The sequence below is a fragment of the Lepidochelys kempii genome, chromosome 13 (genome assembly GCF_965140265.1).
Source record: "Lepidochelys kempii isolate rLepKem1 chromosome 13, rLepKem1.hap2, whole genome shotgun sequence".
NCBI lineage: Eukaryota > Metazoa > Chordata > Testudines > Cheloniidae > Lepidochelys > Lepidochelys kempii.
The window spans coordinates 2,393,670-2,413,897 of record NC_133268.1 but is presented as its reverse complement, the minus strand read 5'-3'; the positions used below and the strand labels follow the sequence as shown (position 1 = coordinate 2,413,897).

The 20,228-nt window shown below is 45.9% G+C and overlaps 1 protein-coding gene across 7 annotated transcripts in view; it reads left to right on the top strand.

Annotated features, from left to right (window-relative positions):
* The window catches only part of TPX2 (TPX2 microtubule nucleation factor), a 35,049-nt gene extending 15,614 nt beyond the window's left edge, over positions 1-19,435 (top strand). For 4 of the 7 annotated variants that reach the window (XM_073308762.1, XM_073308760.1, XM_073308763.1 and 1 more), the window contains exons 4-17: positions 872-1,007; positions 1,656-1,790; positions 2,602-2,724; positions 4,288-4,421; positions 10,702-10,859; positions 11,789-11,960; positions 12,147-12,285; positions 12,976-13,192; positions 13,719-13,817; positions 14,944-15,120; positions 16,028-16,174; positions 16,691-16,802; positions 18,004-18,191; positions 19,023-19,435. In XM_073308762.1, the coding sequence (XP_073164863.1) occupies positions 872-1,007; positions 1,656-1,790; positions 2,602-2,724; positions 4,288-4,421; positions 10,702-10,859; positions 11,789-11,960; positions 12,147-12,285; positions 12,976-13,192; positions 13,719-13,817; positions 14,944-15,120; positions 16,028-16,174; positions 16,691-16,802; positions 18,004-18,191; positions 19,023-19,133 (2,048 nt within the window). In that variant the 3' untranslated portion in view covers positions 19,134-19,435. The remainder of the gene's footprint in view (positions 1-871; positions 1,008-1,655; positions 1,791-2,601; positions 2,725-4,287; positions 4,422-10,701; positions 10,860-11,788; positions 11,961-12,146; positions 12,286-12,975; positions 13,193-13,718; positions 13,818-14,943; positions 15,121-16,027; positions 16,175-16,690; positions 16,803-18,003; positions 18,192-19,022) is intronic. The other 3 variants (XM_073308765.1, XM_073308764.1, XM_073308767.1) reach the window with 3 other exon arrangements.
* Positions 19,436-20,228: the final 793 nt, after the last annotated feature.

Genomic DNA, 20,228 nt, shown 5'->3' with positions numbered 1-20,228 from the left:
GTGTTTCAGAACTCTTTATCCTTTAGGTCTCTTCCCAGGAAACTGGGATGCTTTTCTCAGAGAGAGAGAGAACTATGTGAAAATCCCACTCAACAGCAGAATTCTTTGTAAAACAAAGCTTACTAAAATGTAGCGGGAAGGATTTGAAACAATAAGTTCTTATCATAACTAACGGTTGGCAAAAGTTAAACTAGATAAGGCATCTTTGTCTTAAGTTGCAGAAAAGAGAACTAAAAACTTACATATTTCAGAGACCAAACTCATAGGTCTGATTTTTTTCATTGAAATCCCTGTGTCCTTTTTTTTCCTAGGACAAGGGTGGTGTGTATGGTGTCTCTGCGTTTCCTGATGGTCTGCTATAATATCTATAAACATAAGCCCTTGGCTTTCTAAACTATCTCTATGGTTGCATACTAACATCTCCTGAGGCTCAGTCTCTAAAAATGTTGGGAAGGGGCGGCCCTTCAGTCTGTTCTGTACAGGACCACCTTAGTCTATTCTCATTTAGCAAGCTTTCATGTGGTATTTTCTTCTACTCTCTTTTAGCCTATGTCTACATTACCACTTATATCGGTATAACTTTTGTCACTTGGGTGTGAATAAGCCACCTCCCAGTGATGTAAATTACACTGACCTGAGTGCTGGTGTGGGCAGCACTAGGTCAGCAGGAGAGCTCCTCCCGCTAATATAGCTACTGCTGCTCATTGGGGGTGGATTAAGTCGACAGGAGAGCTCTCCCGTCAGCTACAGCAGATACATTAGAGAGCTTACAACAGCGCATGTGCAGCTGTGCCCCTGTAAGATGTCTAGTGTAGCCATAGCCTTAACCTGTTCAAAAGCAGAGACTAACTTCCCTGTTTCACCCAATTAGGTGAAAACCATGAGACAGAGGCAGGAGAAATGGCACAGGCAATGTTGAGACCACAGAATATTGTTGTTTCTCTAGCAGCCTGGAGAGTCCCCTCAAATGACGCTTCACCTCCTGCTCCTTCAGGAGCTTCTCAACGGTAAGAATGCTTGTCAGCTTAACCAAGTTCTGTTTGAGGCCTCGTGATGACCCTCAGCAGCAGCATGTCCAAGCTGTGTCCTGGGCTAGGTGGGCAACGATGGCATAGCAGTCTCAACTCTTCATGAGTGGTTCCATATAGGTAGAACTGGAGACTGACATCAGCTTAACCCACCATATACAGCACTGTGTGAGCTTGTCTGTGCTATTCTGTCAATGTGACGATTTCCTAACCCGGAGGCCCCATCTGTAGGGGTAAGAAGGTAGTTCAGTTTCATACCTGTTGGTTGAGATAGCCAGCTGTGCTGGTGACTTCCAGGATGTGTAGATATCTGGAATTGGACTGAGGCTGTAAGAGTCCCTTTGCTGATGGTGATACTCAGAAGTTTCTACTGAGTGAGGCTGAGTTCAGACTTGCAACCTAGATGCACAAGGTGGCTTTGCACCATAATACAAATAACAGGAGTGATTTAGGTTTCCAATTAGCAGTGTAACAATTAGCTGCTGTTAGTCTCCTCTGAATCATATCTGTATGTAGTGCTGTTTGGATTTCAGTGACTCTTTCCGGCAGATATTGAAATACACAATGTGGAACTGACTGTCTTTCCCAAAGACCGCATGAGAGACTTGACACTGTTCTTTCCTGCAGGAGGGTATCCAGAAGACTGTCAGCACAACAGAAAAATGCCCAGCAACGCAAACGTCAGGCCAAAGTCAAAGCAGAGAGATGCAATGTCATCTCCATCAAAAAGGAAGATGATCCACCCACCAAGAAACAGAAAATGTACGTCACCAAAGTCCTGCTTGAGGCTGGGTGGTGGGAGTGCTGCTATTTATCTCTCCAATTACTTAGAGACCGTGCTTCTGATAGGCTTCAGCCTACATGAGGTGGACTTGCAGGCTTAGGTAGAGGTGATGGAGACCTGGTTCATGATATTAATTCCATAACAAATGAATCCAGTCATTTTTTTTGTGTTTTATTTTTCCCCCCACAAATTTGAGGAGGAATGCTGGGCAGGAGGGTGAGATATAGTGAGTGATATAACTTTGAGTTTCTTAATCCCTATCACTCTGGGCCCAGTGCTTCTGTGAACTGTCTTTAAACTTGATTCATGCTACTAGTGAGGATGGAGTCGAACAATTCTAGACTAGGAGAAGAGAATGTTTCTCAGATTCAGCTTAAATATGACTCCACTATATGCTAGGAAACTTTGGATCAAGAAAACAATACACTAGTGCAGTTGTCACAGGATGGGATGTATGCCTCAGAAATTACTCTCTCCACCTAACAGAGGATAGTACCTACATCAGAGCCCATTCCAGAAGGAGAGGCTACATTCTGAAACTTCAGTAATTAGTCTTTCCTTTTGCAGCTTTAACAGAGTACCAGGGAAAACTAGACCACCTGTGCCATGGTATATGGCCAGGTAAGCTCTTCCTTGGGTTATCTTCAGATGACTAGTAAATTCACTAGGTGTTCGGGATGTCCAGTGCATCTTAGTGACAGCTAGAACCAGTGTTGCACTGAAAACACCAGCATCCAGGAATGGCTTGCTCAGTTTTGTGTTGATCTTTATCTATTTTTGTTACTGTAGCTCTAGCAGTAGAGAGAGAATGACTGAAGTATCAATGAACAGAGATCACTCCCAGAGCACTGAACTCTCCCCAGCCAGATCCAAGGGCAAGCTGACCATGCCTACCACACCAACAATGCTGAAGTACGTAGCTTTCCTGTGAATGGAAACAACCTCTTTGGTGCTAGTAGCTGTAATTTTAAAATATGACCATTTAAGGAAAGCTTGTGGTCTCAAGTCTTACTATTATATTGGGGGGTGGGAGAGGCAGTGTGCCCACAAGTGTTCTGAGCAAGTATGCAGTAATCCTCAAGTACAAATGAGAAGGTAGCCTTTAGGTGCCCAACTAGCTGTATTTGTACTCCTCGAGATACAAAATCAAAGACTGTAGTTAACCAAAAATTTAGGCTTTACTCTGTTGAACAGTGTCTCTGGAACTTGAGAGTTAGACTTCTGCACTGAAGTTACAACTCTGCTCTGTAGCTCTTCACTTGATGTGTCTGTGAGGTGGGAATGCAATATCAAATATAAATGGGAAGTTATGCTTGTTGAGATCATAGAGGTTTGGCAAGGGGTTCGTATCTCCTCAGGCTGTTGAAGAGGAGCAGGTAAACTTCCTGTAAACTTGTGGAAGTTGTTCACTCCTGTGACTGGGGTTCTAGTGGGGGCCAGCTGTGGTCACTCAATTAGGGTGAGCTGCAAAGAATGGGCAGACAATTCCCCAAAAGCTGGTGGATATTCCAACACTTAGATGTTCCAAGACAGCATAAAACAACTTCTTTATTACCTTACTGGTTACTCAGAAGTCCAAACAACACAGTTCTCTTAAAGGATCCAGCCTGAGCCCTGCATCCAGGTACCTAAGTCAAATATGATGATTTCTGAAAATCTTATTTCATTATATAAAAGAAAAGGTTCTACCAATCCCAAAGGATCGGACACAGTACCTCCTAGGTTATTGAATATTCTAGATCTTACCCAAATATATGCTACAGTCAGTTCTTATTAACTAAACTAAAATTTATTAAAAAACAGAAGCGAGAGAGTATAGTTAAAAGATCAATATACATAGACATGAGTTCAATTTGTAAGATTCAGATTCATTGCAGAGATGGTGAGCTTTGTAGTTGCAAAGAGTTCTTTTGGAAATAGTTCATAGGTTATAGTCCGATGCCCAAATATCATATTCAGGGTGTACCAGCATAAGTGGGACCTCAGTCTTGCGACTTAAACTTCCCCTGGTGAAGCCTGAGCAGATCTCAGATGACAGTATCAGTACCCAAAGATCTTTTATACAATTTAATGTCCTTTTTTGACAAGTTGGTATTTCCTCTGGGAACAAAAGGTAATTAGGATGACTTTGAAGGGAGTCTATCACTAGTACTTAGCTATACAAATTAACATAAGGCCATTTGCTTGTTCCTCCACCATTCAGAGTACATTTCAAAGAAAGATGAATACCAGGATATTCCATGTTTGATTAATTTAAATGCTAGGATGTTCTTTTGATCTCTGGACTATCAGAATACAGCACAGACAGGGACCGTTGATTACATCGTTGACCCTACTCATATATATGTAAATACACACAAACATCATCCCTCCACATGTCATTTGAGGGTTACTTATTTTGCAGGATATTTAACCCTTTCTGGCCATGCATCACAACTCCTCTTTTTACCTTTCTGACGTACTTCACTCTTTCAGGAGGAAGTATCTTTCTGGCAAGCTAAAGAGCACAGAGGAGCAGGAGCTGGAAAAGATGAAGCAATTGCAGCAGGAGACGATGGAGCTGCGCAAAAAGAATGAAGAGTCCCTGAAAGCTGCTATTGCTGGTTCAGGTAGGCTCTAGCTAAACATGGAAGCTTAGCATCCCATGCCCTCCTAGTGACCTGTGAGGGTGTGGCTATGGATAGTACCTTCTGCAGGGAAATGTCAACAAATGGCCATTTCTAAGAACAAGGAACGCAGTTGGAGCCCCCTGAGCTGTTTGCTTCTCACCTTCCTTTCTTTGGTGGGTGTACTCTAAGTAAAATGCACTGATCCTGACATGGGAATCTGATCTATCCTGATTTCACTAACCCATCCACAGGTTATCTTGTGTCTTGTATAAATTCTAGTCTGGAGGGTTTGGGTTGTTGCATGTCATGGTTCCAGGAGCAGCACTTCCACTTCTCAGAGTAGAATCCCATGATTCAGCCCCGTTTTAGACTGGTTCCTTGGCAGGCGGCAGGACCCAACAGGGTTTGACACCTGCCAGATGCTTTCCTTTGGGCATGTCCTCCATATGAAAGCAGTAAATGTAGACAGCTTCTCCAAAACAAAAGGGTAAAAATAACAAAAGGTTTACATACCTATCTTCTTACTTACGCTTATCACTTCCCTGAAGACTTGGGGCTTGTCCACATAGGGATACTCAAGAAAATTAATCCAAATTAACTAACCAACTTTAAATTCACACCTTTAAATTGCATTAAAACCCTATGTGAATGCTCTTGTTCAAAATTAAGGTGGCTTTAATTTGGTTTAGCTTAATTCACTTTTGTGCCAAATTAAGGTCACTTTAATTCTGAAGAAAAGCATCCACACAGAGACTTAATGCAATTTAACAAATCTGTTTTTTAAATTCACACCTTTAATTAATTTGGATTAATTTTCCTGAGTGTCTGTCTGTAGACAAACTGTTAGATAGTCCTGACTTAACTCTGGTATCCCTGCTTTCTTCTTCGAGTGCTTGTTCATGTCAGTTCCAATCAGGTGACTCAAGGCCTCTGGTCTCAGGTGGAACTCGCTTTCCACATCAATGTCCGAGAACTGAGAGCGGTATGCCTCACGTCCTAGACTTTCCGAAGAGGAGGCTATTTCCTAGCTTTGGTGATGCTGATAGCTCCAGCCTGTCCTCACCAGCACTGGTACACATCACTCCCTGTCAAGTGCCATAGTTCATCTTTAGTAAGTTTTTTTGTATAGTAGGTAGTTGGGGTTTTTTACACACACCCTCCCAACTCCCCAGAGCCATGGTATGCCACGGTCCCCAGGGTTTAAAACCTGTGAGGTCTGCACTAAGAGTATGCCAAAGAGTGACCCTCATGCCTCTTGTTTAAGGTGCCTAGGGAAAGGTCACCAAAAGGACCGGTTTAAGATTTGCCACGAGTTCCACCCCAGAACTATTAAAGAAAGGGAACAGCAGCTCAAAGCTCTCCTTATAGAGGCAGCTCTCCGCCCCCACCTTGGCCCCGGGGTCAGGGGACTCCCTCACCCAGCATGTCATTGTCAACGCAGAGCACCTCAGTACCGTCATCCTGGGAACTTGTGCCAAGAAATGACTGTTCCCGAGACGCTCAGCACCGGTATGGCTCCTCCTGCGGCCAGTTGGGGCAGGCACCGATCTCAGTTGCTGATGCCTCAGAAGAAAAAGAAGCTGGAGAGGGATCGTTCTCCCTGGCCCAGACCCAAGGAGCTGAAGACTGTGAGGCCTCAGTTGGGCCACAGCACCAGACCCCGGGCAGGACCGCGTCGACTCCTGCCCAGGCAAGACAGTTGAGTTGGGGCCCGCTGCACTTGCTGGATCCTAGTGGCCAGCAACTGCCTCTCCCCTCGACACAGGAGGCTTTTGAGGCTGCTCAGGACTTGCTGCGCCTCACGGCACCCGCTAGCACAGAGGAGTCACCGGCATCGTTGGCACCACCCCAGCACCAGGTGCAATCAAGAGGGAAGCTGACGATGTCCCAATGTTCTCCTTCTCCATGGCACCCTCCGGCGCCAGTTCCTCCGGGGAGAGCCCAGTCGGTCCCCGAGCTGCCAACAATGGGTTCCCCAAAGTACAGCTTCTCTGTGGTCTTCTTTTTCGGAGACTTTGGAGTCAGAGTCCAGGAGCAGGAGGTCCAGGTTGCGGCAGGACAGACGGGCTTACCCGGCATGATGGCCACCGCAATGGCAGAACCTATCACAGTGGCCCTTCTGGCCTCTCTGGGCCTTCTACCAGAGCCAGGGAAGGAGCCAGCGGTCTCACTCAGCAGCAGTGTTGGTAGCTTCAGCCACCTTTATTCCACCTCCGGTCAATCGACCAGCCACTAAGCAGCCATCACCTGCGTCAACACCATCGACACTGGCTTAGACTTTGGCTCCTTCACCAACAGCGGCTCCTGCACTGACAGCAGCACCAGTACTGTCATCTGCAGCCCCAGCTTTGAGGGGCATGGCGCTGTCCACGTCGGCACCTACCTGGGACCTCCTGGAGTCACAGGCCCCCTTGGCTGCTTACGGCAGGGAGCAGCTGCCTTTTTCGGGGGCCGCCTCATTGTTGTTGCTGGACAAAGCCCTGGCAGGCACTGTTATAGTGCCGGGGCTTGAAGACAATAGGGGGTTGCAGCAGTTGCTGTGTTGGGTTGCCCAGGGTCTGGACATCAAGGCAGAGGAGGTAGTTGAGGATTCTGATCCCATGGTGGATATCCTCGCACCCTCTGGACCTTCTCAGATTGCCTTGCTGCTCATAAAAACCATTGCGGGCACTATCAAGACCCTGTGGCAGACCCCAGCCTCATTGCCACCCACAGCCAAGCACAACAAACGGCAATACTTTGTGCTCTCTAAGGGCTACAAACACCTATATTCCCACCCACAGCCTGATTCCCTTGTTGTGGACGCTGCCAATCAGTGCAAGCGGCAAGGCTTCCAAGGCACCTCTCCCAAAAACAGGGAGGCTAAAAAAAACTCTACCTTTTCGGGAGAAAGGTCTGTTGTATGGGTGGCTTTCAGCTCCATATTTCCAACCAACAGGCTGTTGTCAGGCGGTACTCTTATTATACCTGTGTGGCAATGGCATAATTTATGGAGCTACTCCCCCTAGGCTCCCGTGCCGAGTCTTCGGCCTTGGTTGAAGAGGGCAAGCTAATCTTCTGAGTTTCCCTCCAGGCTGTGGTGGACGGTGCTGATGCTACCATGAGAGTCATGGCTACAGGGGTGGCCATGAGAAGGGGCTCCTGGATCCAGGTCTCTGGTCTCCCATGCTAGGTCCAGCAGACCATACAGGACCTCCCCTTTGAGGGTGTGACTTTTTGCCGAGAAGACAGATAAAAGGCTACATAGCCTGAAAGCTTTCTAGAGCCGCCCTCAAATCCTTGGGCCCACACACTCCCGCCACTCAACGGAAGCACTTCAGGCCACAACCTCCTCTGAGGTTCTACCAACAGAATTGTCAGGACAGTTCCTGGAGGAGGAATAGGAGCAGCAGGAAAAGGCCGCACCTGACCTCAGGCCACGACTCTGGCCAACCCAAGCCTCCTTCTGGCCAGAGACAGGCCTTTTGAAGGGGTGGTTGAGGACGGCTCACCAGAGCAAGAACTGGATCCACCCCGCCTTATCTTTTTGTCCTGACTATCCCCTTTCTACCATGCATGGTCCCATATCACTTCGGACCGCTGGGTGCTCCGCATGGTAGAGAGGGGATACTCCATCCAATGCAATTTAACAAATCCATTTTTTAAATTCACACCTTTAATTTGGATTAATTTTCCTGAGTGTCTATCTGTAGACAAACTGTTAGATAGTCCTGACTTAACCCTGGTATACCTGCTTTCTGAGGACTCTTGTCTTATCTCCACTATACCACAGTTCAGATCACAGCGGTGTATCAGCGTGCACCAGAGTACTGCACTGTAAGTCCCTGTGTGTGGGCCCTACAGGTGCAAACTAAAAAACATAGGAAGAGGACCAAAAAAGCACCACCATGGCTAAACAAAGTAAAAGAAACGGAGGCAAAAAGGCATTCATTAAAAAGTGGAAGTTAAATTCTACTGAGGAAACTAGAAAGGAGCATAAACTCTGGAAAGTGAAGTATAAATATTGTGACATGGTCAGGCCAGATGTCTCCAGGAGAGTGATAGAAGGCAGATATATTAACCCCAGGTTAAGTAGGTCCCTTTTCCCTGGGTAAGGTAACAGGGAAGGTTCTAGAACAATCTGGAACTTTCTGGAAACAATTAAGGCAGAGACGCTGATTAGAACACCTGCAGCCAATCAAGACGCTGCTAGAATCAATTAAGACAAGCAGGCTAATTAGGGCACCTGGGTTTAAAAAGGAGCTCACTTCAGTTTGTGGTGCGTGCAAGGAGCTGGGAGCAAGAGGCGCAAGAAGCTGAGAGTGAGAAGGCGTACTACTGGAAGACTGAGAAGTACAAGCATTACCAGACATCAGGAGGAAGGTCCTGTGGTGAGAATAAAGAAGGTGTTTGGAGGAGGCCATGGGGAAGTAGCCCAGGGAGTTGTAGCTGTCACGCAGCTGTTACAGGAGCCACTGTAGACAGCTGCAATCCACAGGGCCCTGGGCTGGAACCCGGAGTAGAGAGTGGACCCGGGTTCCCCCCATCCCTCCATCCCCCCAACTCCCTACTTGATACCAGAGGAGTTGACCTGGACTGTGGGTTCCACCAGAGGGGAAGGTCTCTGGCCTGTTCCCCGATCCACTAGGTAGATCAACAGAGACTGCTGGGATTGTTGTTCTTCCTCTTCCCCATGCTGGCCAGGGATAAGGCTAACTGAGTGAATGGCAGATTTGAGCCACGAAAGTGGCCAAACTGAGGGCTGCCGTAAACCTCTGAGGCGAGCAAATCTGCCAATAAGCACAGGACCTACCAAGGCAGAGGAGGAACTTTGTCACAATATATAATTTAGTCCAAAAAAGAATTTGGAGAACAGCTAGTCAGAGACTCAAAAAGTACTAACAAAAAAATTAAGTAAATCAGAAAGCCTGTTAAACAACCAGTAGGGCCACGGAATGATCGAGATGCTAAAGGAGCACTCAAGGAAGATAAGGCCATTGTGGAGAAACTAAATTAATTCTTTGCATCAGTCTTCAGAGCTGAGGATGTGAGGGAGATTCCCAAACCTGAGCCATTCTTTTTAGGTAACAAGTCTGAGGAGCTGTCCCAGATTGAGGTGTCATTAGAGGAGGTTTTGGAACAAATTGATGAATTAAACAGTAATAAATCACCAGGCCCAGATGGTAGGTTCTGAAGGAACTCAAATGTGACATTGCAGAACTACCGATTGTGGTATGTAACCTATCATTTAAATCTGCTTATGTACGAGATGACTGGAGGATAGCTAATGTGACACCAATTTTTTAAAAAAGGCTCTAGATGCAATCCTGGCAATTACAGGCTGGTGAGCCTAACTTCAGTAGCAGGCAAACTAGTTGAAACTATAGTAAAGAACATAATTATCAGACATATAGATGAACATGATTTGTTGGGGAAGGATCCAGTTGTTGGGGGGTGGGGCCACCCCACAACAATCCATGCACGCCCACATCCCTGCTGCTGCTCTGGCTGCTCCGGACGGTTTCCTCCATGGCGGCTTTGCCCTGGGGCTTCCCCAGATGCTGGGGTGGTCCTGGGGTCAGCTGCTCCAGAGCTGCAAATTTCATAGAGGTTGCAGAAAGTCACGGAAACCGTGACTTTGGTGAATGTTTCGCAGCCCAAACTATGGCTCCCTGTGTGAATACTCTGATTTCTGGAATAAGGGCTTTATTCCATATTAGTGTAGTCCACTTTGGAAGTGGATTGGGTTAATCTAGGATAAGAGCACTCATACAGGGAGTTAGTGAGGAATGGCTACTCTGCTTTAAATTCACACCTTACCTTAATCTGCATTAATTTCACTGTAGGCCTTAGTCTCCAGACCCTCCTCTTCCCCATAGTTTCAGGACTGAAGCTTTTAACCATTTCCAGGTTCTTTAGTATTTAAGTGTTGGGTTTGGGCTGGCTACAACCATCGTCTGCCTTCTTGCAGATGTAACTCTGCTTGGGTCTGTCAGATCTCTGCACCATGTAGCAGATGGCATGACCATAATTGAATGGACAGAGGTAGACACATCCACAAAAACAGATTTTCCACATTCTTAACAGCATGTTTCTGGAACCATATCAAATAGCATGTCTAAAGTGTATTGGGCCACAAATCTACCTGGAAACAAAGCTTAATTATCTTGTGAAATATAAGGGGCTGAAGAGGAGTTTGCAGGCCTGATATAATGCACATAACTGCTTAGAGAGCACAGGTTTGGACGAACATAAACTGCTCCTCCTCGGTATCAGTCTCATGGGGTTTTCTCCTTTTTAGGACAACCTGCGAAGAAAACCACGGGCCAGGTAACAAAGCCAGTTGACTTCCATTTCTGCACAGATGAGAGGATTAAACAGCACACAGAAAGCCAACCTGGGAATGAATACAAGAAGCTGGATTTCATAGCAGCACTGAGAAAGCACCCTGCATCTCCGGTGAGAGGATAGGGCAGCAAGGGTGCTACCTGATTGTTCTAAATCTATTGGTGGCTCTTCCTGTTCTACTGTTTGCTAGTGTGGGATTTTCTGTTTGTAATTCACTGGGTGTGAATGTAAGAGGTCATGTGGGATGTGACAGACTAATAGAGGTGCTGTGGTCTTACTGAGCATCACCATGCTGGCTGTCAGCATCTCTGCAGAGTTTCCAATATGGCCCATCCCAGAGCTTGTCGTATGTCCAGTCAGCTCACAAGTTGTGTAAGTGGAATCTGGAATCCCATCTATTACTCCAACAGGTTGAGTTCCCATGAGGCTCCAAAAAGAGGATCCTCTGAAAATAGAGTAGTATGCCTTCCCCAGTACACCTACTCTTCAGATCTCTGAGGTGGGAACTAAGTATTCTTCCCTTACAGGTGATTCCTTATCAGCAAGGCTATTACAAGTCCTCATCCCTAGTAACATACCAAGGATTCTGTTTCCAACCTGGAGTCTGTTTGTTTAGCTACATCTGATTATCAATGCAGTAGGGTCTATCCTCAGCAGTGCTGAGCGTGCACATCTGTTCAAATCAGTGGGAGCAGTGCTCTCATCTCTGCATGGATTCTCTTCTCTCTTCTTGCTGTTAAAGTAGTTTTGGGAGGAGAGTGCTTCAGGGGGTTCATTTAATATAAGCTGAAGATATTACTACAGTATCTGAGGTGGCAGACTAGAACATATTGAAGGAGGAGATTAGAATGCTTTAATCAGTTGGCATAGAGGATTAAATGAACAATTGTACAAAGCCTCCCTCCTGTCTTGTTACATGTTAAGCATTGACAATTTCCCTTACTAGCTGGAAGATGGATGTCTTACACTGGTGTAAGAGTGAAGCTTTTGTGGGGTGCCTTGTTTAGATTGTTACAATGACCAGCAACTTCTCTTTCCAGGCACGAGTGGTGAAGGGGCCCACTGTCCCCAAACCTTTCAATCTCTCCTGTGGCAACAAAAGGAAATTTGATGAAACTACATCAGAGTATGTCCCCCTTGCTCAGCAGATTGAAAACTTCCAGAAATGCACTCCCTCTCGTTACCATTTGAGGAGCAGGAGGACCAATGAAAGTAAGCTTTAGCAAAGTGGGCTAGCTGGTAACTTGTGTACCAAGATAACGGGAGCAGGAAGCAATAATTTGTTAAGGATCTGCCTACTTTGTGTGAGTGTCTCTGAGCCTGGCTGTCTGCTCTAATTAAAATTGTCTGTTTCAGTTCCAGCTATTAATTGCTAGTTTCTGTGGTTTGGATTTGTAGGTCCAATTCCAGTAAAGCCGCTGAAGGCCAGGCTTACACAGCCCAAAACTCCACTGCTTCAAACAAGACAGCGCTTCAGACCTGTAACTTGCAAGAGTGCAGCTGAGTTGGAGGCAGAGGAAATAGAGAAGCTCCGACAGTAAGCAGAAGCATTGTTTGGACACTGAAATATCCTATGTGTTATCTAAGGAACACTCCTCCTGGTGCATGATGTGCTTGCTTTTAGACAATGGTGGGCCCCAAACCAAAATGGAGTCACATGTGCTAACTTTTCCTTAACATTGTCATAGAGCAACCTTTAACCAACCCAAAAGTCTCCAGGTGCTAAACTACCGCTTCTGAGGAAGAGTCTTGTGTAAAGCTATAAACAATAGTATAAATGGGCTTTATGTATCTAAATTTAAAGCAAAAGGATATAGGATTGATAATTTAATGTAGATATGGAAAATGGAAAGGACTCTAACTCTTAGTCAAGAGTTACTTTTAGTAACGCTCCCCTAATAAGCAAGTACAATCACCACGTGCAGTATAAACTCTCCTACAACCAGACTGGTGGTTTTTTCTTTTTGGTAGTTGAATTCTAAAGTAAAAACACGTAGTCACTTAATACAGTGGGTAAGGTTGAGCCTGGGGAACTCCACGTTCAAAATGTGGTGAGTGGCTTAGTTGATCCTTGCTGACTCCTAGTAAGGAAGTGGAGCTATGCATAAGGTGAAATATGCAAGGCTCAACTGTTGGTCACTGTTGCTGATTTCTGCTGTTATGGCAAGGGAGAAACTACTTGTGACTGTTCTCTGTGTAGATTATTGTCCCCTCATTCTTCATGCAGATACAAATTCAAAGCTCAGGAGCTTAATCCAAGGATCATAGAGGGTGGGCCAATCCTGCCCAAGAAACCCCCTGTGAAAGAGCCCACACAGCCTATTGGATTTGACTTGGAAATTGAAAAAAGGATTCAGGAGCGAGAGAGCAAGAAGCAGCAGAAGGAAGAGCATTTTGAATTCCATTCCAGGCCATGTCCAGCTAAAATCTTGGAGGATGTTGTGGTAAGAACTCTAGCAACACAAGGTCCGCTCAGGAAATGAGAACATCTGAAGTAGAAGTAAGCTTCCATTTCAGAGCATAGTTCCATATTTCTCTATGGTGCTGTACTGCAGTTAGTGTCTACCAAAGAGCTCCAAATATCACTTCACATCTGACACAAAGCTCCAACTTATGACTATCGTCATCACAGACACAGAGCCCTACCTATGACTATCCAGTCCCTTTAATTTTTTTTTTCTTTCTTATTTTTTGGGGGGAGGGATAGCTCAGTGGTTTGAGCATTGGCCTGCTAAACCCAGGGTTGTGAGTTCAATCCTTGAGGGGGCCATTTAGGGATCTGAGGCAAAAAAAATTGGGGATTGGTTCTGCTTTGAACAGGGGGTTGGACTAGATGACCTCCTGAGGTCCCTTCCAACCCTAATATTCTATGATTCTAAGAACTACAGTGGGTTAATTTATGCCAGCGTGCTCCTGTGAAGTATTGCCTAGTCAGGGCTAAATTCTCACTTTAGTATCTCCTCCTGACAGGGTGTTCCAGAAAAGAAGCCCCTTCCTGTTACAGTTCCTAAATCCCCAGCCTTTGCACTGAAGAACAGAGTCCGAATGCCTACTAGAGAGGAAGAAAAGGTAACTAATTTGGGATGGTTTCTGGGCTCCATAGCATGTGGCACCTGGGACCCTACCCTTCCCATAGCCAACCAGCAGTGACTTCATAAGCAGTAATGGGTGTTCTGGTTAAATGACTAAATGGAGAGACCCCCAATTAGCCTTCTTTCCCATGGCCATTACCTCCCAAAGGGAATCACTTTTATCTGTCCTACAGAGAAATCAAATCCTCTTTAGAAAATACATTTAACTGAGTAGACCTTTTATTTTAAGGGACATTGTTTGGGCTCCTGAGGTACTGAAGGTATGCCCCTTGCTGCTGCCACTAACTTTGTCTTCTTGGGGAAAACTACATGGCTTATAGCCTTCTTGAGGAGTGAGGACTCTGGCCCTGATGCTAATCTGCTGGGGAGGGAGGTGGGTGTTCAAGATTTGTATTTTTCCCTACAGTTATTCTCAGGGCAAGGGGAGCTTCTTCATAAGCAGGGTGAAGGCCTTTTTGGCTGAAACACCTTGGTGCTACCACGGTCTACCTGGGGAGACCCAGGGCCCTTGAGGGTGGATGGAGAAACTACAGTCCAACCTTGTGACTGTTCTCTGCCTTGTTCTCTGTAGATTATTGTCCCCTCATTCTTCATGCAGATACAAATTCAAAGCTCAGGAGCTTAATCCAAGGATCATAGAGGGTGGGCCAATCCTGCCCAAGAAACCCCTGTGAAAGAGCCCACACAGCCTATTGGATTTGACTTGGAAATTGAAAAAGTAAAAGTAGAACTTAGTAATACTATGAACAATGCAAAATCTTGCTTGTTTCCCAAGAAGCCTCAAGACTGATAGCTGCATTAAAAGAAAAGGAGTACTTGTGGCACCTTAGAGACTAACCAATTTATTTGAGCATAAGCTTTTGTGAACTACAGCTCACTTCATCGGACGCATCTGCGTTGTTATTCCTGTAGCAGTCTGTTACGCTGTACTGTGCCTGTTAGTAGGAGAGGACAACGTGCCGGTCTTAAGCCCTTCACTTGTAGCAACACTACGAATCTCCCATCACCAAAAGTCCTAAATCTGCCATCAAAGAACACTGGTCAGAGGATGAGTGTATCTCTTGTGTTTCTCAGCCTGTCTCCTAATGCTGATCTCTCTTTAGGGAGAGGAGGTGGTCCCGGTGATCAAAGCTAACCCCATGCCACACTATGGAGTGCCCTTCAAACCTAAAGCCCCCGAGCAGAGGCATGTAGAAGTGTGCCCCTTCTCTTTTGACTCTCGTGACAGAGAGAGGTGGGTGCAAAAGGAGAAAAAAATAGAAGAGCTGCAGAAAGAGGAGGTGAGTGCTGGGAAATGTCTTTAATTACTCTGTTTCCAAAAAAAAAAAAAAAAAATCCCGTTTCTTGCTTCTGGCAGAAATGCTTGTGGGGTTTCATGTTCAAGCAAAACTGCTCATGTAGACTGACAAAATGGACAGCTTTTTGGAAACCTATTTTGCAAGGCCTCAAGAGAGTGCTACAAAATCATTGGGGGCGGGAGGGCTGGTGTTTCAGTTTCCCTGATAAGAGTAAATGGATCTCTAGGGAATATCTTTACCTGGGAAGCTATTCCAACTGTCCATCTTAGTGTCCTTAAATCCCTGGAGGAAAATAATGGAATTCCTGTTTTTCTCTCCCTCTGTTCTTGTTGGCCCAACATTCAGAGGACGCTTGGGAACTGCCATTCTGGATCGATGCATTGGGCTGTGTGGTCTAGGGGCCAGTAACAAATGCTTCTGAGGAAGGTGCAAGAGATCCTTCAAAAGTCAGTTATGGAAAGGCAGGCCTGCAAAGCAAGCTTCTTCCTAACCCCATTAGTCTGGTACATTTCCTGAAGCAGGAAAACCTTATTCCTCCTTTAAACCATTGGTTATCTTTTTTAATCACTAATGCATTGCTGAATAACCTTATCCATGTAAATGCTCATTCCTCTTGAGTTAGCTAAATTTCTTAGGGTTTTCAAAAGTATCTAAGGGACTTAGGAGCCCAAATCCCATTTTAAATTCAGTAGGCGTTGGACACTTAACTTCCTTAGTTTCCTTTGAAAACCCTACCCTTGGCATCTCTTATGCCAGTAAGCTCCAGAGGATGGGGGAGTATAGTGTTTCCCTTAATCAGTTTCAGATTTGCCACCTGAAAAGTAAGGGTGATCTTAATTCAAGCAGCACATCTCTTACCATTATTCAGGTTTGAATTTGTTTCTTGTAGGTACCAAAGTTCAAAGCACTACCCCTGCCTCAGTTTGACCACATCAACTTGCCACAAAAAAAAGTGAAGAATGCAACACAACCAGAGCCCTTCCATCTGCAGACAGATGAACGGGGAGCTACCAAGTCGCAGAATTGGCAGCAACAGGTAGGACTAATGGGACAGCAATTCTGTGGCACTGTGGGCCACAGCAACTCTTCAAAGCTGGGCCTGAAGAGTCTGGCTTCTATATCAAGTACTGATTAATGCTTGTTGGCATCTAAAATCAGTTCATTAGTCACAGTGGTTCATGCAGCGAATTATCCTGCCTTGGGTTCAAGTCTCATCAGACCTTTGGTATTGTGAAAAGCACCCCTGAACAGCTGTCACTTGCTATTTCCCAGGGCAGCTGTGCACAGCTGGAGCTCTCCTGTAGTCTGTTTGATGTTGGAATTCCAAGTGCTACAATAAAACTGACCATTAGCTTCTGAAGCTGCTCTCCAGGCAGCTCACTGTACAAATACCAAGCAGACAAGAGCTGCTTGGCTACATCTCTTCTGGGTTTAAATTCGCTCCATTTTCAATTACTGAATTGTCTAAAGTCTAAACTTTGTTCTCCATGCAGCAGTGAGTGGGGTGCATTTCAGTTACTCAGCTCTTGACAGGACCCTTCTTCCCCTGCAGATCAAAGAAGACCTGAAACGGCAGAAAGAGGCAGCGTGTTTCAAAGCTAATCCAAATACTGTTGTGCACCAGGAGCCTTTTGTGCCAAAGAAGGATAGCAAGCCAATATCAGGTGGAGTTGCATGCACTCACTGCACTGGCTTGCTGGCAGTCCAGGGCTGACACATAAGTGCTGTTGAATTGCACTGGGAAAACCTGCTGATACCTTTTTAGTATCCACATAGCTAGTGGAACTTGTGCAATACGTAATCAACAAATTCTCTTAACAGCCTGAGTCCCTAGGGAAAGGGGGGTGGGGGGCTTTCCTCTTCATTGCCCCATCTTCTGTTCTAACATGGCAGCTGCCTTAACAGCTTTGTAGTTGGCAGATAATGGTTACTAGCTTGGCATAAGGTACAGCACATGCAAGGAGCTCCCTGTAGAGACAGCTGACACTTCTGTAGCAGCTGCCAGTCTTTCCTTCCCTTCCCCTTTATGAAGAGGGGCAAAGCTTGGTTTGTGGGAACTGGGAGCTTTTGTCTGTTCTCTATCCTACAACAACCTTCTCCTTAAAAGCCTGTTTGTAAAGAACTCTTCCAAGAAGTGCCCTAGACCAAGGGTTCCCAAACTGTGGCGTGCATATCCCTGGGGGTATGAGAGATCTTTCCGGTGGGGGGGGGGTACATGGGAGAAATTATGTAATGGTGGATTGTATTTATTTATTTATTGCATTTTCAAACTAGGCAACTCTCCCATAGAGATTTAAAGCTTTGGCTATTTGTTATATAAAATACAGTCATTAATTTACTTCAAGATGTGCCAATGAAAACACAGACGCTGACACACACAGCTGTCACCTCCAATCACCATCAAGTGTGCTTCAGTTGCCCAGCAACTGTCCAGTCTAGCTGAGCTCAGAACTTAGTCGGGGGTGTGGTGGTTTTTTTGTTTGGTTTTGGCTGTATACATTGCACTATAACTGTGTGTGCATGTAACTGTGAAATATGGACAGATGGCTAAAGACGGGTGTGTTAAGAGGAACACACACACCGTATCAGTGATGAGAAAGGTAAGGGTACACTGGCAGCTGGTAGCTCTGGAAGGAGGTATGCAATAAGGAAAGTTTGGGAACCTCTGCCCTAGACTGACCAGCGTCTACATTCATTGGCCCATTATGGAGAACTGATACAGTATCAGAGCATCCCAGATGCATAAAGCTCTTCCTTATACACTTGAAGCATGGTCCTCTAGAGGAGGAGACTTCCGTCTAACCCTAATGTAGCTATGCTTTGGGTGACTGTTGTGCCAATGTTGTTCCCTCTTTCTAAACTTAGAGAACCTTTCTGGTTCCATAGTTGCTGAAAGCTTTGAGCTAGCGACAGAAAAGAGAGCAAAAGAACGTCAAGAGTTCGAAAAGCGACTGGCTGAGTTGGAAACCGAAAAAGAGAAGCTTCACGAAGCGGCCAGACAGCTAGAGGCCGAGCGGGAGAAAGAAGATCTCGCCAGGCTGAGACAAGAACTGGTAAATGAGCAGGCTATTCCTGGTCAGGGGCTGGAACACAGACTGCCCGGGCTTATGAACTTGTCTGTCTTGGACATGCAGCAGCCAAGTGCAGTCCTGAGTCCACTGCTGTAATGACTTGCCAAGGCCCCGTCTCCTAAATTGGTCTAAAAACCAGCTCCTCTGGGGTATTATTGATACTTGTGCCAGATTGCTTTCTTTAACCTGGCACATCAGCACTTCAGGCCCCTAAGGGTACATGTACAGGGCTTGAATGGAACAGTAAAAACACCAAAGCAGGCTCCTACAAATGCACGTCCTGTTGCTTCGGGCAGGGTTCTCGCTCTTTTTCTTTGAGGCCCCCCCAACATTCTATAAAAACTCTACAGCCACCTGCGCCACTGCATATAAAAGCCAGGGCTGGTGTTCCGGGGAAGCAAACAGGGCAGCTGCCCGGGGCCCCGTGCCCCTGCGGCCCCCACAAAGCTACATTGCTCAGGCTTCAGCCTCCATCCCAGGTGGCAGGGCTCAAGGACCTGGGCTTCAGCTCCATGCGTTGGGGGTTCAGCTTTCTGCCCTGGGCCCCAGCGAGTCTAATGCTGGCCCTGTTTGGAGGCCCCCCTGAAACCTGCTTGAGGCCCCCTAGGGGGCCCCTGGACCTCTGGTTGAAAACTCCTGCTTAGGTTGTAGTACCCAGGCCACTGGAAGCACAGTGATTACTCTTTAGTGCCTAAACACAGATCCCTGACTGCATCCTCTTGGTGGTTGCTGATCTTGTACTGTGGTAGAATTGGGATGAGTGTAATTAAAGCCATGGTACCTGACCCTTAGCGGTCCTTTTTGTTTTTATAGGTTCACAAGGCAAACCCAGTTCGCAAGTACCGCAGTCTGGAGGTGAAGCCAAGTGACCAGCCTCTGACCGTGCCAAAGTCTCCGAACTTTTCAGACCGATTTCAGTGTTGATACGCACCAATGTGTCGGAGCCCTCCTTTCCCAGTCTCTTGGGTGTAGAGAAAAAACCTGCATCTAACTTGGGACTCCTCTTAATGAATGCCTGTCTCCATTATTTTATTTTATACTGAGTAGCTTTAACAATTTCACAGAGGCAAGTGGCTGAAATGTGCTGTGCCTTGATGGAGATCACCAGTCATGTGGCTTCACTCAACATGTAGAGATGTTAATCTTAAAGACTGAGCCAGGTTTTAATAGTGTACACGAATTAACTACTTTGTGTACTTTAATAAAATAAAAGGTGTTCTGCTGGGCTCAATTCCCTTTTTGTGAAAGGGGTTCAGATGTGTCTTGGATTCAGTTGGTACACACCAATCAGGTGTTGGCCACCCCTTCAAGCTCCCACCTTGTTTTCCAGAATCTGATTGTTTGTTTTTAAAACAAATCTCCAGCTGTGAGTCTCAATATGAATAGTGTAATTCAATAATGCCCTGGTCTGCAGACTCTGAAACCATAGCTGAGGTATGAACTGCCCCATTCATTTCAGTGGGTGCTCATTCAGATGCTAAAGGACAAGACACTTAATAGTCAACATTGATGATCAGTAAAATAGTTAGCAAAGTAATGAGTGGGAATATCACAGGATTATCCACACAATCTACTATGAGATACTTGCTGCTCTAGCCCTGTGAGTGGGCTTGGGAGTGTTTCACCGCGGGGGGTGGGTGTGTATGGTCACCTCCCTTTCCCCCAATTCGACTTCTGTTTCAGCTGCCTTCTCAAGGGTGTAAGGGCTTCAGGTCACTGGGCCCTGGCCCTCTCCATGTGTAGGAGATACATTTATTTCTGTGGGCTGAGTCTCCTAGGTGGTCTGTTGGCTGTGATAAGGCTGTACTGATGTGGGGTTGAGCCATGCAAACTTTTCCAGCAAGAGCAAACTCTCTAACCTTATCTTAAGGCAGTGGTAAGAAGGAAACAACTATTTCTAATGGTGCCATCAGTGCAGAATTTTCCATCCTGGGTGTTCGCTCTCTAGCAGGAGACTGAGGGTATGTCTATACGATCAATCCAGCGGGGGTCGATTTATCATGTCTAGTCAAGATGTAG